The following is a 19521-nucleotide window of genomic DNA, read 5'->3' as shown; positions in this document are numbered from 1 at the left end:
GACTATTGCAAAATTAAACAACCTTGCAACCACGACCAGTAAATAATGAGTAATGTGCTTGTGTATTCAAAGCTTTTATGCCAACCAGTCCAGGAACGTGAGGATAGCTCATCACGAAAAGACCCCATTTATCAGAAGGTTTTCACACAGCTTAGCATCTTTAGGGCCATTACTCACCTCCTACACCTAAAGTAAGTGCCAGCTCCCAACCTAGAGCCTGACACATATCCCATTTATCTGCTGGAAGACATCCAAGCTGCTTCCCTCTGTCTAAAGATACAGGACTCGATGCCTGAATTTCTTCAAGTTAACAGAAACGTGTCATTTCACAGCAACAGATACAAAGACAGAAATCTGGGAAAATTAGGCAAAAATCAAGTCCTACCAGACATTTTGAAAGCAAAGGGAGTCTGACACAAGGCTACTAGACTCAGCAATATTTTGCTGAATGTATGCAAGATGTCTAAGCTGGTTCTGTGCTTGCTACAGGGCTGGGCAATGAAGGAAACTTCCAAATATGATGTTACCATCATCCAACCCATGGCGCTGGGAGGGAGAGGTTGGGCTCTGGGGTAGAGCTCTCTCCACATATTCCTATCATGCAGAAACTCTCCAAAGGAAAAAATATTGATTAGAAGTTGGTTTACTTTCCTGACTGTTCTCCCTTGAGGGTCCCCTGTGCTTCCCATGCTCGAAAAGCAGTGACATGGTAGGATCCAAGCACCTCAGTCTGCTTAGCAAGGAGCTGCACTGGCACATCACTGTTCTCTGTTCCTTGCCCAAACAATGTGCTCCCACCAGAGCTTCCACACCCACACTCCTCCCAAGGACTTCCACCTGGAAAAGGACCATCAGGAGGCTGTGCAGAAGGCAGCAGGGGCTCACACAAACAGGCCCCACATGGGTCAGGATGTATTTATGTCCTGAGGGTTAGTAATGCCCAGGGGAATGCAGCCCCAGCAGTGCTACACACTGAGTACATGCCCTATAAATCATTCTTAAGATGACAACCCAACTCACTTTTGCTGCTTATACATGTTTAGAAGGCACAGCAAGAAAGGAGCACAGCAGTTCTCCTTATTTGTGTTCTCCCAGTGTTTTTGAACCCTGATCTAGAGGAATATCTCTGTGCAAAAATTTGCAACTTAGGCTTTTCCGTGCCCACTTGGTGGTCAGCCTTTCTGCCTGTACTTCCCTCAGAGTGACAATTATGGTTTTGCTACTCATTACATGGACACTTGTCCCAATAAAAACAAAACAGAGTCATGAAGGAATTTCATATGGATTCTCTCTACATCTCATTGTCCAGTTTCAAGCTGTGCCTCAGAAATATTTACATACAAGAGGTGTGAAAAGCTGTTTCAAAACAAGAAAGAAGGGACTGGGAATGGTTGTTGTATGTCTAATCTAAGAAACCAAGGAAACAAGAACATGTGATGGAACAAAGAAAGAAAAATGAGAATTGGATTCCAATTCTGAGGAAAGCTAATATGCTAACAAAGTAACTGCCTTCTAAAAAAACTAATAAGTGTTATGGGATCTCTCTTTCACCATTTCAGATCCATGATTATATGAAAGTGAATAAAGGAAAATGTCTTTACTGTTAACCACAACAAAATTAAATGCATTGGAAACTCCTAGATGGTAAACAGTCTTATTTAACTGTACAGATAGGGTGGATTTTGAGGAACAGAACCCTCTAGACATCTTTAGGAGAAAGGACAACCTAGTATATGTAAAACATAAAGCTTTTTCAAATACAGGGTGGAAAAAGCATGTTCTAATGGCTTGAGTTACTGGCATCAAATCCCACGACTCAGTGATCATAATGTCCTTCAGAAACTTTATTGTGAAGAACCCTCAAGCATTTCAGACAGTGCTGTGACTCCACACGCCTGTGCTTCACCACGGAACAGTCTGATCCCTGCGCTGACATTGCAAGAGTGCAAATCCCAGATGGAAAATTAATCTCACAATGTAGCCAGATTGAGTTTCCAATTCTCCAGTGCATAACTTGAAGGTTGTTCTGCTCAGCCACTGCAGAGATGAGGGCAGTGAGACTGTAACTCATTTGACATCCCAAACATCATTTAAGCAGGACATGCTCTGAAAAGGACCTTCTTGGCTACTGACAGTTACAAAGGATCCATGGTATCCTCCTTTGCTCTCATCCTGCCTATAAAATATTGCTATCACACTTTTCCCTGCTTAAATGGCCTGAACAGAAGGGGAGTCCAAGGTCCGAATGACTTCAGCCGTGTCTCTGAGTACGTGGGTAAGATCTGTCCTTAAAATAGAAAGGAGAAGGATCACAGTACATTTTAAAGAAAGTAACTATCTACTATAAAGACACATTTATGGTTTCCTCATATTTATGGTTTTCCTCAAGAAAAGACAAGGTCAGCAAGCTGGAAAATCTGTAAGCTGTGATATTATTAAACTGCTACAAGCTTTTTCTTCTTGAAAAAAAAATCAACTAATTGTACATCTCCTTAGACAAACTCCACTGTGGTCATTTCATGGTTTGTTACAAAAATACACAGCAGCAGAACCTGAACTATTCCAGGCAGCATTTTTTCTCCTGCTTGTCAGGTCTTGGGCTTACTGACAGATGAGAAGAATACCACTGGTTTACTGAGAGTCTCAACTTCTGCAGATTAACAAAACACTACATCTTATTCTTTGCCAACATCAGCTAATGTGAGTTTTTAAAAAGCTAAAAGACATGACAGTGTAAGTATTAATCCCATAGACAGAGCAATTATATTGACATACATGTGGTTGTTTCTAATACAGTAATTGGGGTGTGCCTGCAAGATCCAGAACTCAGGTGAAGTTCAGTGCCAATGCACAAAGCTGGCTACACCTTCAGCACAAAGACAGAGATTAAACAGATTTCTTTTGTCATGCTTCCCTCTGAGAAGTCTTCATTACCTTTTAGTCCATCCTTGTAAATGTGGGAAATAGGCAGTAAAACCTTTATCACCACTCTCAGCCAGAATTAATAACCAAGTAAGTCACACGGATGTCCTGACACACAGAGCCCTGTCTCCTTCTGCCAATGCCCAAATGAAAGGCCATGTTTGATTTCATTTTAATTAAACCACCTACTTTCAGGAAAATAATATGGCCCCATCTCTAAGCACTGGATTTCTGAGGTTGTTACCTCCTGTGTGTGAACAAATACTCAGCTAATGTAAATGGGCAGTCCTGTTACACATCACACTGACCCACAGCAGCTGCCTTTCCTCGTCATTAAACAGTTACTGAGAAATTCCAAATCTGAACATTTGTGTACTGGATGACATTTAAAATTCAGACATGCTGGGTTTCCACAAAAGCGCACCACTTAACAAAAGACACCACCTTTGTATCCTATTACACATCCACAACTTGTGGCATCCACAACTTGTTCCTGAAGATGTAATAACACAAACCAATTGCAAGAGCTGTAATCACCTTTATCATTTCAAGATGTGTCATCTCCAGTGAACTGTGTCAGATTCCTCTTCGGGCTCTGATCCAGTAAAGTATTTCAGCACATGGGCAGTCCTGCTTATCTTCAGCTGAGCTTCTTGCCTAAAGTCAGATGATGTACCTGAGTGCTTGACTGGATCAGAGCACTGGAGTAAACTGGTGTCACTCCTCTGAAATCCTGGAGCAATGCTGATTTACATTAACTGAGAATTCTGCATTAGGATTATGGACTAAGATCATCTGTCATTTCAGCAGCTATATGACCTACTGTGACAAACTTTGACATTTTCTTAGACAAGTTTTTACCTGTAATAATTTCAAGTGATATAAACCAACCACAAATCATGTGCTGTGACAATGAACTAAACACTTACTGTACAGCATGTACTGATCTGATCATACATCAAATGTATGACAACATATAGCACTAGACACTGCACTCCACCAAGAACATTTCACAGCAACAGAATTATTTCTCTCCACTCCAATATAAAAGGCAGCCAGCAGGATGATATCAAATGGTGGCAGCTCTGCTTCTCATAAAAGGGCCTTGGGGACTGCAAGGAGATTTGTGTATCTGCACTTCAGCAGCACAGCAATGTGGAAATGTTAAAGTTAGTAAAGCAAACAGACCTCAAATGAGAAGGGCAACAGATGTCAACCAGTATCACATGTCAGTAAACAGCAACAAGACAGAGGGTACTTTTCTAAGCACTTTTGTGAAAGCTGCAGCCACATCTCAGCTGTGTGACTCTTAAGTGGTGGTGCTTGCATGTGTGATTTAACTCCCACCAAGAGAGACTCTCCAACCACATGGAAATACTGTCCACTGGAGTCAGCTGAAAGAAAGTAGAAAGGTTTCTATATATTTGTTGTGGTTTGAAAAGTGAAAAAAAAAAAAATCACACTCTCAACTGATTGAAAGCTCACTCTGTGCTTGCCAGAGACAAACCAGCATTTATATTTCTCAGCTTTAATACAGAAGGATCAACTGTAGGGCAAAAGAGGAGTTGTGATTCATCTGCTTTTTACCCTCACTGCAAAGACTTCTGACAGTAAAGCCAAAATATGCTAACTAAAAAGGCACTCTTTGTACCATAAACTCTAGGCCACAAGGAACTGGACAGTGGCCATGAAATCACTGCCTTTTCATTTTTCTCCCTCATCTATATTTCTCTAAAGATTTCTGGTAAGAAGGCAGCTGACTCTATACAAAAGCCAGAGGCATTGCCAGTATCTTGGTGGTTTCGTGCATGCCATACTGAATCAAACTTTATTACACAAGGAAAAAAAACCCACTTTCAATTAAGGGAAGATGTATTTCAGTGTCAAAACACCAAGGAAAGAGGTAAAGGGATGGAGTTCTGCTCCTGCCGAGTCACTGCCTTGAGTCAGGCCTGGTGAGCTGTAAATGTTCTCCACACGCATCCAACACATTACATGGAAAACAGTTTGGTTCTCAAAATCACTTAGAAGAAGAGGCCTTACCAGACAACCCACTACTTAGGAAAGCAAGAGCTTTTTGGTTTTTTTTTTAAGATTTTGTTTTGGTTTTGTTTTTTTCCTCAAAATCACTCCACTTTTGTCTCCACTAAACCTTGGACTCAAGCTCTGCATTCCCAGATTTGGAGCTTTTGAAGAAAAGCAAGGGAAGATCACAGCACCTTAGGACACTCTTTGTGTACATCATGGTGCCTAAGAACAACCATCTCCTTCCTCTGCCTTTCACAACTCCTCTGAGTAAGGAAAGAGGAGAAAAAGCCCATCCCAACACGGCAGGAAGGCCTTTACTAAAAGGTGCATTAATTGGGGAAGGCAAGCCAACGAAATGATTAATTTGCTGCTCTCCTTCAATATTATGTTTACACAAGTTGATTACAGCACTTAATTACTAATTCACCCTGCTCAAAAACAAGAGTTCTTTAAATTTTTAATGAGATGAGGGAAGGCAACATTCCCTAACTCAACTGGGAGAAGTCATTTTATTTCCTCTTTTGATTTCCCAAGTTATTACCATTTCTAAGGAAACAACTATCCCCTCCCTGATCTTTTACTCGGTTCTTCCTTTTGAAAATATGGAAATCAACAAGAGGCTTGTATTAATTTCAATCCATGACCCGACAGGTAATGCTTTGGAAGAGGAATAGAGGATCAGATCATCAACTGAAGTACATCCATTGAAATAAATGGAAGAAAATTATGCCAGAAACTGCCTGATCCAGAAATGGAAATGGCCTAATCCCCTCCAGTTCTGTCAGCAGAAGTGTTGAATATGTCCCAGTACTATTTATGGGTGTTCTTATGAAATGCTGCCTATTCCCCATTGCCAGCTGGTCCATTACCAAGGTTGTGGACTAACTGTTGTACCAAGGAACTTCTTTACATTCATAACAATCTGTAACATTTTAATTGTTCAAAGGCAAGTAAGTTGACTATCAGATGTTCTTCCTTGCTGATCTTTATAAAACCTCTGTTATCTGTGGGGTTTGTTGTTTGATTTTATGCTTTACCACCCAACAACAGCCTAAGACAACAGAGAAGAGATGTCCATTAAATTAAGCAAAACCCTGCAGTGCACAAACAAAACTCTTCTGAGCTCCTTTAGTGGAGTTGCAAGTGAATCATTTCCCCTGCACCACCATAACTTCAATCCCCACCTGCAATATAGTCCAGAGTTATGGACACAGGAGCCAGTGATCCTGATCCACACAGCTCCTACTGCTGCGTCCAGGGATGCAGATCATGCCCAGGGGGTACTTCACCTGCTCAGCTGCTACTGCTGCTAAATAATTCAGCTAATCCACATTAGATAATTACCCAAAAGCTCTTTCTATAGAATCCAGCTCATTTTTAGACCCCTCCAATCTGCTTGATAAAAATAATGAAAAAGCTTTTTCCCATCCTTTTGCAGAATATACCAGCAACTTGCACAACAACCAAAACTAACAAAAAAAAGGCTAAACCTCCCTTGAAAGTCAATTTGTACCTGAAAAATCTTGTAATCATGAGGACTTTAAATTCTAGCTGAATGTTTGACACCAAAAATGATTACAGAAAGCTGATTACAGAGAGGTACCAACAAAATGCATTTTAGAAAATCAGAGTTTCTTCTCTCCCATACTGGCCACTAACAATGTCCCACATGAATGCAGAATATCCAAAATAAATCTGGTTATCTGGTTTCATACAGGTAATTTTATTAATTGTTTTAATATGCAATGAAGGAATAGTCAGGGGGCTGCAGGGGTTTATAAGGCAATAATCCCGTTCCCTCGTGTACAGCTTTGTCCCAAAGAGTGGGCTATTCAAAAAAAAAAGGGCTGGATAACTGCCAAGTCAAACAGCACCTTCTTCCCATTTTCAATTATGAACGAGTGAGGCAGAGTAACGAGGATATACTGGAAACTTTGACATTTATTTATTGAACATTTTCTCTGAGAAGGAATTGCTGGCTTGCTAAACCGGAAACTATATTTTTACTATAGAAACAATCCCATAGAAACCCAGGATCCTGCAGCTCAGCATGACAGGAATGGCCAGAACCAATAAACTGACCCATCTAAGCAGCAATGGGAGGGTTATTTCGTTCAATGCAACATATTTCAAAAATCCAAATCCCCAAAATAAGAGTCTGTATTTCAAAAACCTTTATGTCACAGGATTTCACACAGCACTGTCTGCTGGGACACAGCCAGCCTGTGTTAGAGCTCATGGGTACCACAAAACCACTCACAGAAAAAGGGTGTAGCATTTGGACAAATTAAAAGATGAACCAAGAAGAAATTCAGTTTATTTTCTCCATTTTCCAGAGTTTCTAGAAACTAAATAATGGAGAGATGAAATGGGGAAGATCTCACCACACTGCATGTTCTTTTTTCTTTTTGGATAGACCAATTGTTTTACCACAGAGGAGAAAAATGCAGGGAGAGTAAATGAAGAGGAAAATAGGGAAGTCAACGTTCTTTGAAGCAACAACATATGGTGACCAGGCCTGAGAGATGGAGGTTATAAATCTTCCCTTGATCGAATTACCTAAAAATGAAATTGCAGCTTCAAGGGGCTTGAACTTTTAAATCCACACTAGGAGCTTGCAAATTAACCTGTATTGTCACAAATTTTGCAAGGACCTTCATTTCCAACGCTTCTTTGTAAAGGCTCAGCATACTGAGAATGCTGGTAATACAGATGTGGTCAGCAGAAAGCATGAAAACCTTTACCCAAATCACTCAAAATATGAAGAAAAATATACGAAAATTAAGAATTAGAATAAAATGCTGCATTCTGAGAACAGTTGCTGCTGTGGTATGGAAAGGGAAAAGAGATGGGAGGTACATCAGTGCTTGTTTCTTTGTGAGAATAAACTTATTTAGGGACATCAAAGGAAAAGGTCTTTAATGTTCCAGTCACTATGAGCAGGTCAGCTCATGGTGCCATTTCAGCCCCGAAGCATCAGGTTCAGCCCCACTAGTGGGACTCACTGTTTGTTCAGCAGCCAGTCCTTCAGCCAGCAGAGCATGGTAGAGCTGGACTAAGATTATCAGAAGTGATTTTGAGGGATCCTGGCTTTGGGTGCTACTTCCAAGCTGTCCTAAAAAGGCTTGAGTTTTAGAAAATGGAGAACAGCCAACCCATAAAAACCAGAGAGCTTTCAAGCATTTTGATCCTGACATTGAGTGGAAATGTCCAAAAATCATTCTGAGAAATGTGACCAGTGAGTGGGAAAGCTACAGCAAAAAATCCCCTTCAAAAAACCGTAGAAATAAGGAGAGAGATTATTGAAAAAACCCACAATTTTCTCCTTTACTATTAGACTGAGCCAACAAAGAGCTTTGGAAAGGACGGTAATTAAGCACAAACCATCTATTAGAGGAGAGGTAATAACCTCTATTATTTGCAAAGTCTACAACGATGCTGAATGTTTGCAACAGCACCTCTAAGAAAGGGTTGTTTTGGAACATGTGTTACAAAAATAAATGTAAGAGATGTTACTGAACTGCAGTGCTAGATATGCATTTACACTTTCCTGTCCCTAAAATAAATTTATTCAGTTTCTCATTCCTTTATCCCGTGTAGCTAAATTCTTGTAAAACTGTTTTTACGTAATCCAACATATTGCAGTTAAAAAGTCTGCAACATGGCTGGTTCAAAGGATTCAGTTTCACTGAAAAAGACATCTGAAGGGGTGTGTTATGAACACTGACATATTAATGTATGTATAAAATATATGTATCTGTTCTGACACTACTGGATATGCTTCTGAAATATTTTTGTATATAAGGGCAAGGTTTAAAACTAAAAGTAAGTGAATACAACAAAACATATACAAACACATCACAGAAAACTTCACAGCATTAGATTTTTCAAGTGTTGATTAAAACAGACTGGATAAAATCAGTTTTGAGATGTTCAGTTATTGCATAGTAATGGAAAACATGGCAGACTTGGAATGAAATATGTATTTGAAGGCAAAAGATTAACAGAAGAGTGAGAAATAAATATAAAGTCCTGTCACCAAAGTTGCTACCGAAATTACATTTATCAAAACAAGTTCTTCTTTCAAGCATTAGAACTATTACATACAGATATTATATATATATATATTGCACTATATATTTGTTGCAAGGGGATTAATTTTAATGGAAAAATTCTTATGAAAGGAAACTGCTCTTCCTGCTAACCTACATAGCACTGTAGAATATTCCCATTTGGAGAAATGCCAAGTGCAGCCCAGCTCCTCAGCTTATGCTGAGCTGTTTATTGATTCCAGTGGAACTGCATCAATTTAACAAGGTCAAGAAGCTGAACTCCCTATTCAGAAAATATATCCAGATAAGCTTTTGTGCAAAATTTCATCCACAAGTATCTGTGCCTGATGTTATAAAGCAAAATGTATTTAAAAGCATAAGGGACCATCCTGATAAATAAGTTTGTCCAACTGAATGCAGTGTGTTGTTTAATGTCCTTGTGCAGCATGAAGAGAGGGGATGTCTCATACCAGTGGGATTGCCAGGTGGGAAAACAGGCATGATGTGGGGAATTCAGCCCCTTCCTCAGGTTTCTGTAAACCACTATGGTTTATATAAACACTGCTAAGTCATGCTTTGGCTGATCCACTGAAAATAAAAGCCTTACTGCTACTTTTGCAACTGCTAATGGATTGAGATAACATGAATAATCATGAAGTTCCATTCTCATTATTAACTCTGCATTCACTGTGGGCAAGATGAGCTATAGGTGTGTTATATTTTACTGCATAAATAGTGCTGTGCTGCTTCTTGTGTTTAACATTCCTCAATATGAAGGAAGGAAAGTGGGACAAATATAACTGAGATGAAAGCACGACCTTCCTGTAGGATCAGAGCCTTGCCAAATTCCCTGTTTTGTCTGTAAAATTACATGGCCCAACTTCATAGACAGCAGCTTCCATGCCTGTCCCTACAGTGAAAAGGCAGATGAATCCTCAACACACCCAAATGTGGAGTTAAACAGAGGGAGGGGAGAAGGCAATGCTGGCTCTTGTCCAGCCATGCAGAAGTTACAAACTTTTCCACTTAGGTTGAAGTCTGTGTGTGGTGCCAAAAGTCAAGGTGTAAAACATACTAAAATTGAAAAAAAAAAAAAAGTAAAATCGGGTATTTCATACCTGTATAGATGCAAAGTCCCCAGAAGCACAAGCTGCAAGAATAGCAGCACCCACCAAAACAGACTCCACCTCTCTGGACAGGACAACAGGCTTCCCTGCACAGGAAAGAGCCAGATCTGTTAGACAGAACACAGCAGGACTGCACCAGCAGCACCATAAATAATTAAAGCAAAAAAGAAATCAAAAAGGGCTTGAAAACCATTATTCATGACTCCATTCGCAGCTACCTTCTGCTGTAGGTTAATGTAAATTACTCTGCTCTGTGGTTCCAGGCTTCAGGAAAAATGCAGGATTTAAATACAACTATTTCAACAAATATTAATGCAGAACATAAAGCACACAAAAACCAACCCCCCAAGATCTTTTACACTAGCTATTTATCTCACAGGGCTTGGTATAAACCTGTTACCCACACCCTCCAAACCCACGTGCCCATTAATAGTTGACCTGGAGGGGAAAACAGGGCGGTGTCCTTTTTGTTTCTTTTGCAACAAACAAACAAAAAAAGACTGTTTGTGTTTGGTTTTAAATATATAGCCAACAAAGCCAGTCTGGTTTTGCTGGAAGACATGAAAAATATAAGTAGCAAACTTTCTCAAGCTATGTATGAAATAATAAGGGAAAACTTGCCTTCCAAATTGTGCAAGATACTCAAAAACAAAATTAAAACACTGGAAAAAGAAACAAACAATATAGATTCTGAAGCAGAATTAAAACATATTGTTTCATCACCCAGGGCTACTAAAGTGAACATACTTTCCCTTCTGGTTCACACAAAGTGTGAGTGTCTGAGATATGTTTCACCAGTGTAAAAACAGGAGGAAAAATACTAATAAATAAAAACTACCCTGCTTTATTAATTCTCCTGAAACATCTAAACCAAGAGCATAAGTCTAAATACTTTTCTAGTTGCACTTCTGATGCTTATCCTCACTAAGCCGAAAAATTTAATATTCCTACAGTATTTGGCATGTGGCTAAATTTCCATTACTGAGATAATGTCATTGAGTGAATGATGATGCAAACACAGGGGTGGGAGGAGGGATTCCTTCTGAGAATAGTCTCCATGATATTATGCCCCAAAAAATGCTGCTCCTGAGACCCAGCTGGAAGATCAGAAGGAGCTGGAATTTGGAGGAAGACCTAAAGTAGCCATGAACAACTCCTAGAGAGGAAAAGGCAAATACACACTTTGCAAAACGAGGGATAAAATTATTAATATAAGCAGCAATTACTGACACAAAGAAAATTCTCCTTGCAACTTTGCCCTGTCACCTGAACATTCCACCAGTTCAGCTGGATCACAGCTCAGGACTCGGGTCAACCTGAAACAGCAATTCTAAAGCTCAGGCTCAAAGCTCCAGGGCTGTTTGTCAGGCGTCAGTGAGCAATTTTCAGCGTGCTCGAAAATTTACTGCCCATTTCCCGCATCATCAGAATGAATTAGGAATTCTTACCAGGCAAACAAAAAGATCAAGATACTTTTTAAGTGGCCTGTGGAATTATCTATTGGATGTCTGCATGGCTGAGTCATGGGCATTTGCAGCTAACAATAATATATTCAGATTTTTTTCTTTTCGGGAAAGAATGGGGGATTGATCCTGGAATGTTAGTTATTTTATCTGATAGGCTCTAATGAGTTCAACATAACCAAGAGCATTTCAGTGAGATGAACTCTGACATCCCTTGTCAGTCACTGATTTTACAAATGGGGGAGAACTCCAGACTGCAAAAAGGCCTTTTTGTACTGAATTGTACTTGGCCATTAGTTACAGTCAAAGAACTTGTGATTACATTTTAATCAGAATACCTTTTCACAGATCTTTTCTTTTACACATCACAGACCAGCAGCACAACTCCACACGTAGCTGAAATTCACCTAAAACATCTCAGTTCTATGAGGAAAGGCACAGACCTGACAACACCGTTTTTTCACTTTGACTACAACGCATTTAGTGAATTTTAAGGTCAATAGGCATTATGCTTTTTGCTTCTCCATTTCTGTTTTCCTCTCAGGTAAGGACATAAGGCACGTTTTCATCTTCCTTCCTGCATCAAGGTTATGAAGTGTGGTTTGATGTCAGGGCAAGTCAGATCTGCAGACAAAATGCCCCAAATTTGAGCCTTACACTTTATTCATGACAGCTCAACTGGTCTTAATTTGAAATATACCCAAAACACACATCATTCAATGTTCCTCTGAAGTCCTTTACACTAAATTTTGTTATTTTTTCCACATTTTTTGAAGTATATTCAACTGACTCGCAGGTGTGCTAAGATGTCCAACACACACAGGCTGAAGGGAGACCAAAAATACCACGTAGGCCTGACATTGCAGCGAAACACAGATCCAGGAGCTTCCTTCTACCCATCAGGAATTCTACAAAACCAAAGACAACACTGTGCAGGAGCAAGGGTGCAGAAATTGTCCCCTAAACCATATGAGTGATACAGACATGGAAGCAATTCAGGAGAGAATTGTTCTGTATAATGGATGCAATGCCCAGCAAGGGCAGGAAGTGTCAAAAATCAAATAGGATGAAGCTCATAAAGTAACATTTCATTACATGCTTTTTCTGTCTAAAGCAAGTCTTTATTTTTCCAAAGACAAGGTACTTAGACACCTAAAATAAAAGCAGTTTCCACTCCTTTCCCTGTACTTCCCCAAACTCACCAGTAATGTCAGCGTGCATCTGCACAAAGAGAGGGTTCTTGCTCAGCCCACCACACAGAAACAGCGTGTTGATATCATGTCCTGCAGCCTGCATTGTTTCCAAAATATGTCTTGTTCCTAACTTCAAAAAGGGAGAGAAAAACAAGCCAGATGAGCACAGGAGAACAGAACTATACCTACATGCAAAGACATCCCCGCCGAAACTTTCTGTTTACTTTGTGTAACAGCATCTGAAAATCCCTCTCAGTGAAGAGGTTTCAATTCTGAAGCCAAACGGCAAAACAGAACAAAAAAAGAACAGCAAATAAAACTCCCTATGTTTTCTGTCTTTTCAGCAAAAAAGAAAACCTGAAGAATTCTGTATTGGTTTAACTATTTCTCTTGGCCTTTGCCCTACACAAAATAAAATGTTCTGTTTCATGCCTGGATTAATTGAAACATCTGAAATGCAGGCGTATTTTAAACTTTTCATTTACAGTCTCAGTTCTGAGAAACTCAAATTAGAACAACCAAAGCAAATGCTTTACCATTTAAAAAAATTAGCTTTTCTCCTTTTGTTTGCTTTGCTTGCCTCCAGCTCCTCACTGAAGACAACCTTCTCCCTATTTCCCTTTTTCAGGAGTATTTTACATTTTTCTGACAAACTATTTGACCAAAAATAACTCCCAGCTCCTTGTAATACCTTAGAAGTTAAGTTTGAAGCTCAGACTTGACAAAATGTCAAATTTAAGGCAAAATGTTGCCCAGGCCGATTCTTTGTAGGTAGATTCCTCACAAAACACAACCTGGTCAGAGTTTTCATACACTAATGTTTAAGTTTTCTTTACGTCATGGTGCAAGTTCATTAAGATGTCTGCAGCTGCAATAAACTCCTCTTCAAATAAAAGCCACTGAAAATTGAACAAGCAGAGTTCCATCAGTCAGAGACATCCACGATGAATGACCAGCACTTTTCTGGACAGGTCTTCAAACATATTTTGATTTTTAGGCAAGCAGTTAAGAGGAACTTGAGCAGCCACAACCCCAGCTGACTAAATCCATCGCTTCCCTATTGACACAGAGGGCTAATTTCCACATCCACAATTTTAATTATGGAAAAATAAACCGCTCTAAAAGGAGTCTGTCTGCTCAGAACGGGCCACAATTACATCCCTGATCGTGTTCTCAGCCGTCCAACTGTTGCATCGCATTTTGCAGTGAATGGTTAAAAGGAGATTCTCTTTCACTGCTTCTGAAATTCAAATTTATTAACAACTTCTCTCACAACATACACACGTCAAAGACCCTGAGAAAGAACACGCTGTGAAAATTATTTTGTGTTTACCTGCCTGGAAAATTGTATTCACACAGCAATTTAAATTAAAGCCAGACTTATTTCACCGTGGGTGGGGGGGGAACTAATTTAATCCTGGATTGGAGAAAATGCAAATTGAGGGGCTTCAAATGCAAATTTTATATAAAAAGAAAAAAGCATCTCCTGCTGAAAAGAAAACTAGAGATTAACATTCTGTGGGCAGGCCTACACTTTGTACAAGATTTTTACTTGGGTTGAAAGTTTATCTTGCACCCATTGAAGGCAGCTAATGGTGCAGGATTACTACAACTGTTTCCTTCAATAAAAGTGAAGCTAAAATTGGGAGTGAAGGAGCATGGGAGGAAAATTAAATTTCCTAGGTGTCACACTGGCAATTAGGAAATATATCAAGTCAAAACCAATGTTCTCTGTCTACTTTTTAGTTACTGTTTCAATAATGCTTCAGGAAAAATTAATTTCCCTGAATCTACAATGAAAAGAAAACCATGGGACGTCCTTTTTACATTAAATCAGCCCGATCAGGTATCAAAAAGATATACAGCTGCTGAATTTAGTGTTCAACACAGTATTTGTGTTCTACAATAAAATCTGAGCTGTATCATACAATGAGATAATAGGTGACTTTCCCAGGATTTCCAGCAGAGAAGGTTTCCACTTCGTTAGCAGCATATAATCAGGGAGCACCTGTTCCAGACTGGGAAGTTCCTTTCAGGGGCAGTATCAGTCCCTGGCATTGTTCAACCTCTCCTAGGCATTCCTATTTCAATGGTGGGATTATGCTGAAGCATCAGGTATAACCAAGCTACTTTCCTCTCAAAAAGGCTCAAAACTCACAACAATGAATTCCAGGCTGGGGTTAAGTTCCTCTTATTTGCTGAAGAGGGAGGGTTAACACGTAAGATGGACAATTCCCAGTAAATTCACAGCAGCCGCCCACCCTCTCCATCCCAGATGGCTGACCCAGCCTAGCAAAGTTGTTGTTTAACCAGGAGAGGAGTTTGGAAGTTTTCCAACTGAATAGAGTTTTGTCAGGAAAACTCCCCAATGCATCAAACTGTTAATATTTTGCAAAAAAATGCCTCAAGTTCAGCAAACTTTAAAAAAATTTAAAAATCACAGAAAGGATGTCAAAGGAATGTGGATTTTGGTCACCAAAAGACCCCATGGAAAATACCCTGTGCCAGGTTTTCCAAACAACTTCTGTGACCCAGGTTTTTGCTTCAGAACAGAACTTCTTGTGAACTGGAAATCCTGGGTTCGAGAGAAAATCAGGGCAGAAAGAAAAGTATTCCAGTCAAATTGCCCATTTGAGTGTTGGCAAACATCAGGGACATTTCAGAGCCTTCCTGCCTGCTCCATACATCCACCCGGACCCAGGCTGGGAGTGCCATGGGAAGCAGCTGCTCTCCTTGGAGCAGGGACACAAGGGGGAAGATCTGCTCTAGTGGGTCTGGGAGCTGTGAACTGCATCTCAGACCCTGCTGCTCACTGTGCCACAGAGCTCTGCCTCATCCACCAGACAAGCAGGGGAAATCCATGGATTTAGGAACAATCTGAAGCTAAGGCTTTTAGGGGAGCTCAGGGTCCTTTGTACAATTGCCAAAGCTTTTTTCTCCCCTCTCAGCTTCCCTCTAGACAGCCCATGGTGTAACACTACTCCACGGACTATCAGCTCCTTCCTCACATCTGCACCAGAGGAAAAAGCTCCATTTACAGAACTGCCATAAGGAAAAGACTTTTCAGGGGAACATTTTCTGCCTGTCGATTCTCCCACAGTTGGGAATAGTCACCAACACGGATAAACAACCTCTTGCTCCTTTAAGAAGTCCATTAAGTGAATTCATGTATTATTAGAAATCTGGTTAGCAGAAGGTAATGATCACTCTGCTACAGCACACGAGACAACTCATTTCTTCTTTTATGCACTTAAAATGCCTTACAGCAATGGCTTGGATCGTGGCCAGGTAGATAAGGGCAAGTTCATCCAGACCCCGGGACAATGTCAGTCCAACAACCTGTGCAAAGATCAAAAAGAAAATGTACAAATCCAGCCAACATAAAACTCTATTATTTTCTATGGCTTCTTGTTGTAACAAGTTTTAAACGCTAATTCTGAGCCTTACTTTTGTGAGCTGTACACATAATGCTATGTTAAACATGTTATTCCTGATCTGGGGAAGAACCACATAAATTATTCTTGCCCTTGCAAAGAAATAAAGAACAAACAGCATATTGTATGGGATTAGAGATAGATTAACTCTGACAGTTTTATGTTATGACTCAGATATTGCTCGTGAATGTATTTAATGTAATAATATGAAAATGCTATTACATAAAAATAACTTTTTAAAAGCATTTCTCCCCCCCCATCCAAGCACCCTAACACTGAAACACAATTAATAATTAAATACAATATCTTAGCCTCCTTTACTCTGACATAAATCAATACTGCACTGTAGTTACTCTGGATTAATATCAGCATAGGCAAGACCTGAGTGCAGCCATAACTGCGACAGAAAAAATGGGTTGCTATTGACAGCATTTGCATAGAGGCATCATACCAAGGAAGTTCTGATTCTGCTGCAGCATATAATTCTTTCATAAAATAAAGCAGGTATTATTAGGGCCCAAAAATATATAGGCCTTTTTTATTCTTTTAATGTTTCCCTCATTTGTGATTTAAATGCTGCAGTGCTTGTACCCTTTCCTACCTCAACCTCAAATACTGCAGATTTTGGTGCTGGTGAGTAGCTTGAGAAGCTCCTTTCAAGGACAATATGTCATTTTGAAGGACATTTATGCATTAATCACCAGGTATTTTGATATCACCAAATTATACCCTTATGGCATTCTTCTGTCATAGTTCTGCACAGCCTCGTGACCAAGCTGATCTACCACCATAAGCTCAGTAACAAGAAACATCCAAACACTTAAAAATGGGCTGAAAAGCTGTTTAAATCAAGCAATATATCATCAGAATATTTCACGCCTTTTCCTGATAGGTTTACCCAAATCTGTGTTGAAATTCATTGCAAGAAATATTCAAAATTTGGTAGACAAGTGAGTTAGCAACAGCAAGCACTGTGAAATGTGACTCCTAGGGAAGATCCTGGGACACACAGAGCACTCCTCGTATTTTTAGAAAATAAACGTGGCTGTGGTGATATCTCAACTACAGTGATCTCTGGTTTTCTACTGAAACATCAGCACACTTCAAAATGCAGCAAGGAACCCAAATCCTACAGGATAGTGTAAATAGCTAAGGAGGAGTACACCCAAATTGAAGAAAAGCTCCTTTTTTTTTTTTTTTTTTACCCTGTATTGACCTTTTTGCAAAGACAGGCTGTTTCTTACCATGCCCTTTAGTGTCAGATCTGTTAAGGGAGATCTGTTACCATGGAAATCTGGCCAAACATGCAAATCAACAGTGAGGAAACCCACAGGCAAAGATTTCTTAATCAGATCCAGGTGACTGTTCAAGTATGTATATATGCTCTGAGCACTAGGAGAAAAACAAGTTGGAAACAGAGAAGGGAGGTTATTCATCAAACATAAAACATTTGTACTACCATCAAATGCACAAAACCCATCAAAGAACAGCAAAATCCCCCTGCTTGCCAAGCCCATGGCACTGAGGGACGTCTATTTGCATGTGTGCTCGACAGGCCACCTGAATTCCTTGATTTCACGGGATGAGGGGAGATGATGTGACCTTGAGTTTGTATGTTGACTCCTCCAGGTCCCTGGAGGAGCCAGAGCTGTTTGATATTTGGGGCTGCTGATGCTCGTCTCCCACAGAAAGGTGCTGACACTGTGCGAGGAAAGCTGGAGAAAAGCAGGCGGAGAGGGAGGAGTGAGGAGGATTCCAGACAGAAATGAAAATCAAATTCCTTTGCAAATGTTTAAAAATTTCTCTGATTAATCAATAGCATGTAGAGCTTTCCTTTTTTAAACCATAATTATTTCAGTGTGTGTTATGATTAAAATGCAGCACTAAGGGTGGAGGACAGAAAGTGAGTGGCTGCTATTTTAGGGAGGAGCCCACCATGGGCCTAAATATGATTGTATCTCAGTTCAGATGCTACACCCAACTCCACAATATCCAACAGACTTTTTCCTGGACCTAGGGCTAATGGTGAATTCTTCAGTGCCTTGGCTTGCAGTGACTCTGGTGACATTCCATTTAAAAAATGTTGCAATTATGCTCGGAATATTTTTTTCAAACACTCACCCTATCACAAACAAATCCATATATATTTTTCAACTCCTTAGAAATCTCCAAGTGGGGCATTTAATTCTAGACATGTGGGTCAATAACAGCATCTAACCCTAATTACAATTGATTAGTCATTGTCTCATCCACTGCAGACCCAAACAGTGATATTCATTTAGCCTCTGCATGTATATTCAATCATGCACTAATGAGATCCCTGAGGGAATTTGGCATATGCTTTACTAGTTTGACTTCTGACCCACTAGCAGCTGTATATTTATACTTTGCATTCAACCATTCAGCTGCATGTTTTTTCAATTATACCTTACCATGTGTATGCTATCAGAGGATATCATTCAAAATGAACTACACTTGGAAGACATTAAAATAACTAATTTACATCATTATTCACGTCCTTTAAAATGTACTTTATGTGTCTTCCTGGACCTAAATTATGATAATTTTGAGGTCACAATCATTTTTTTCCCCTTGTTGTGAAAGTGGCCTTGTTTTCTCCATCCCTAAAGACTGCACTATAACAGTACATGCTAAGGATAAAGTCATTTTACTTTCAGTCTAAATTAGGGTTTGACTGTTGGGAAGGGGGAAAAAAAGGAAACCTTCACTCAAGAAGACCCACCAGATATCCCAGCTTCTATCTCATCTCCATCCTGCTCGACTGCTCTCACAAGGATTAGTCATTTGTGCAGCTCTGTCAGAACACAAGGACTGAACAAGAAGAGGCTGAAATTGAGCCAAATATGCTTAAAACCCACATAAGCTTGGAATTACACTTTTTCCCCCACACCTTTATAATTTTTTTTTTATATATATATATATAGATAAGGTTTCAAGGGACTACATTTGGACTGGCAAAATCCTTCAAACACTTGCCAGTTCCTGTTTCTCCCACCTTTGGGTTATCCATTATAATATTCCATCAGCTCACAGAGCTTCCCTATTCAATTCTATGACAAGGTATCAGTGGCAGCTGCATCTCACCTGCAGAGCTGAGCATGAGCTATTTCTATGAAAAAAGAACTGTGCTGAAAGTGGAGAATAAGAAATCAATGCAAGTTTGCCCAGGTTTATGTTCATACTTGGGACATAACTTCAGAAAGCATCAACCAAGAGGTTGGTTTTTAATCTGTTCAAGAATCCTGGAACATGCCAACAGGTATCTTTCAGGGAAAAAAATC

The 19521-nt window shown here is 39.8% G+C and overlaps 1 protein-coding gene across 3 annotated transcripts in view; it reads right to left on the bottom strand.

The window, feature by feature from the left end:
- Positions 1 to 19521, bottom strand: part of FGGY (FGGY carbohydrate kinase domain containing) — a 140112-nt gene that overhangs the window by 16306 nt on the left and 104285 nt on the right. For all 3 annotated transcript variants that reach the window (XM_050306563.1, XM_050306562.1, XM_050306561.1), the window contains 4 exons: positions 17464 to 17611; positions 16050 to 16124; positions 12795 to 12915; positions 10121 to 10215 (listed from right to left, as the gene is read on the bottom strand). In XM_050306563.1, coding sequence (XP_050162520.1) covers positions 10121 to 10215; positions 12795 to 12915; positions 16050 to 16124; positions 17464 to 17611 — 439 coding nt within the window. The remainder of the gene's footprint in view (positions 1 to 10120; positions 10216 to 12794; positions 12916 to 16049; positions 16125 to 17463; positions 17612 to 19521) is intronic.

The sequence above is a fragment of the Myiozetetes cayanensis genome, unplaced genomic scaffold (genome assembly GCF_022539395.1).
Source record: "Myiozetetes cayanensis isolate MyiCay16 unplaced genomic scaffold, myiCay2020 scf12, whole genome shotgun sequence".
Taxonomy (NCBI): Eukaryota; Metazoa; Chordata; class Aves; order Passeriformes; family Tyrannidae; genus Myiozetetes; species Myiozetetes cayanensis.
This window is presented reverse-complemented; position numbering and strand designations above follow the sequence as displayed.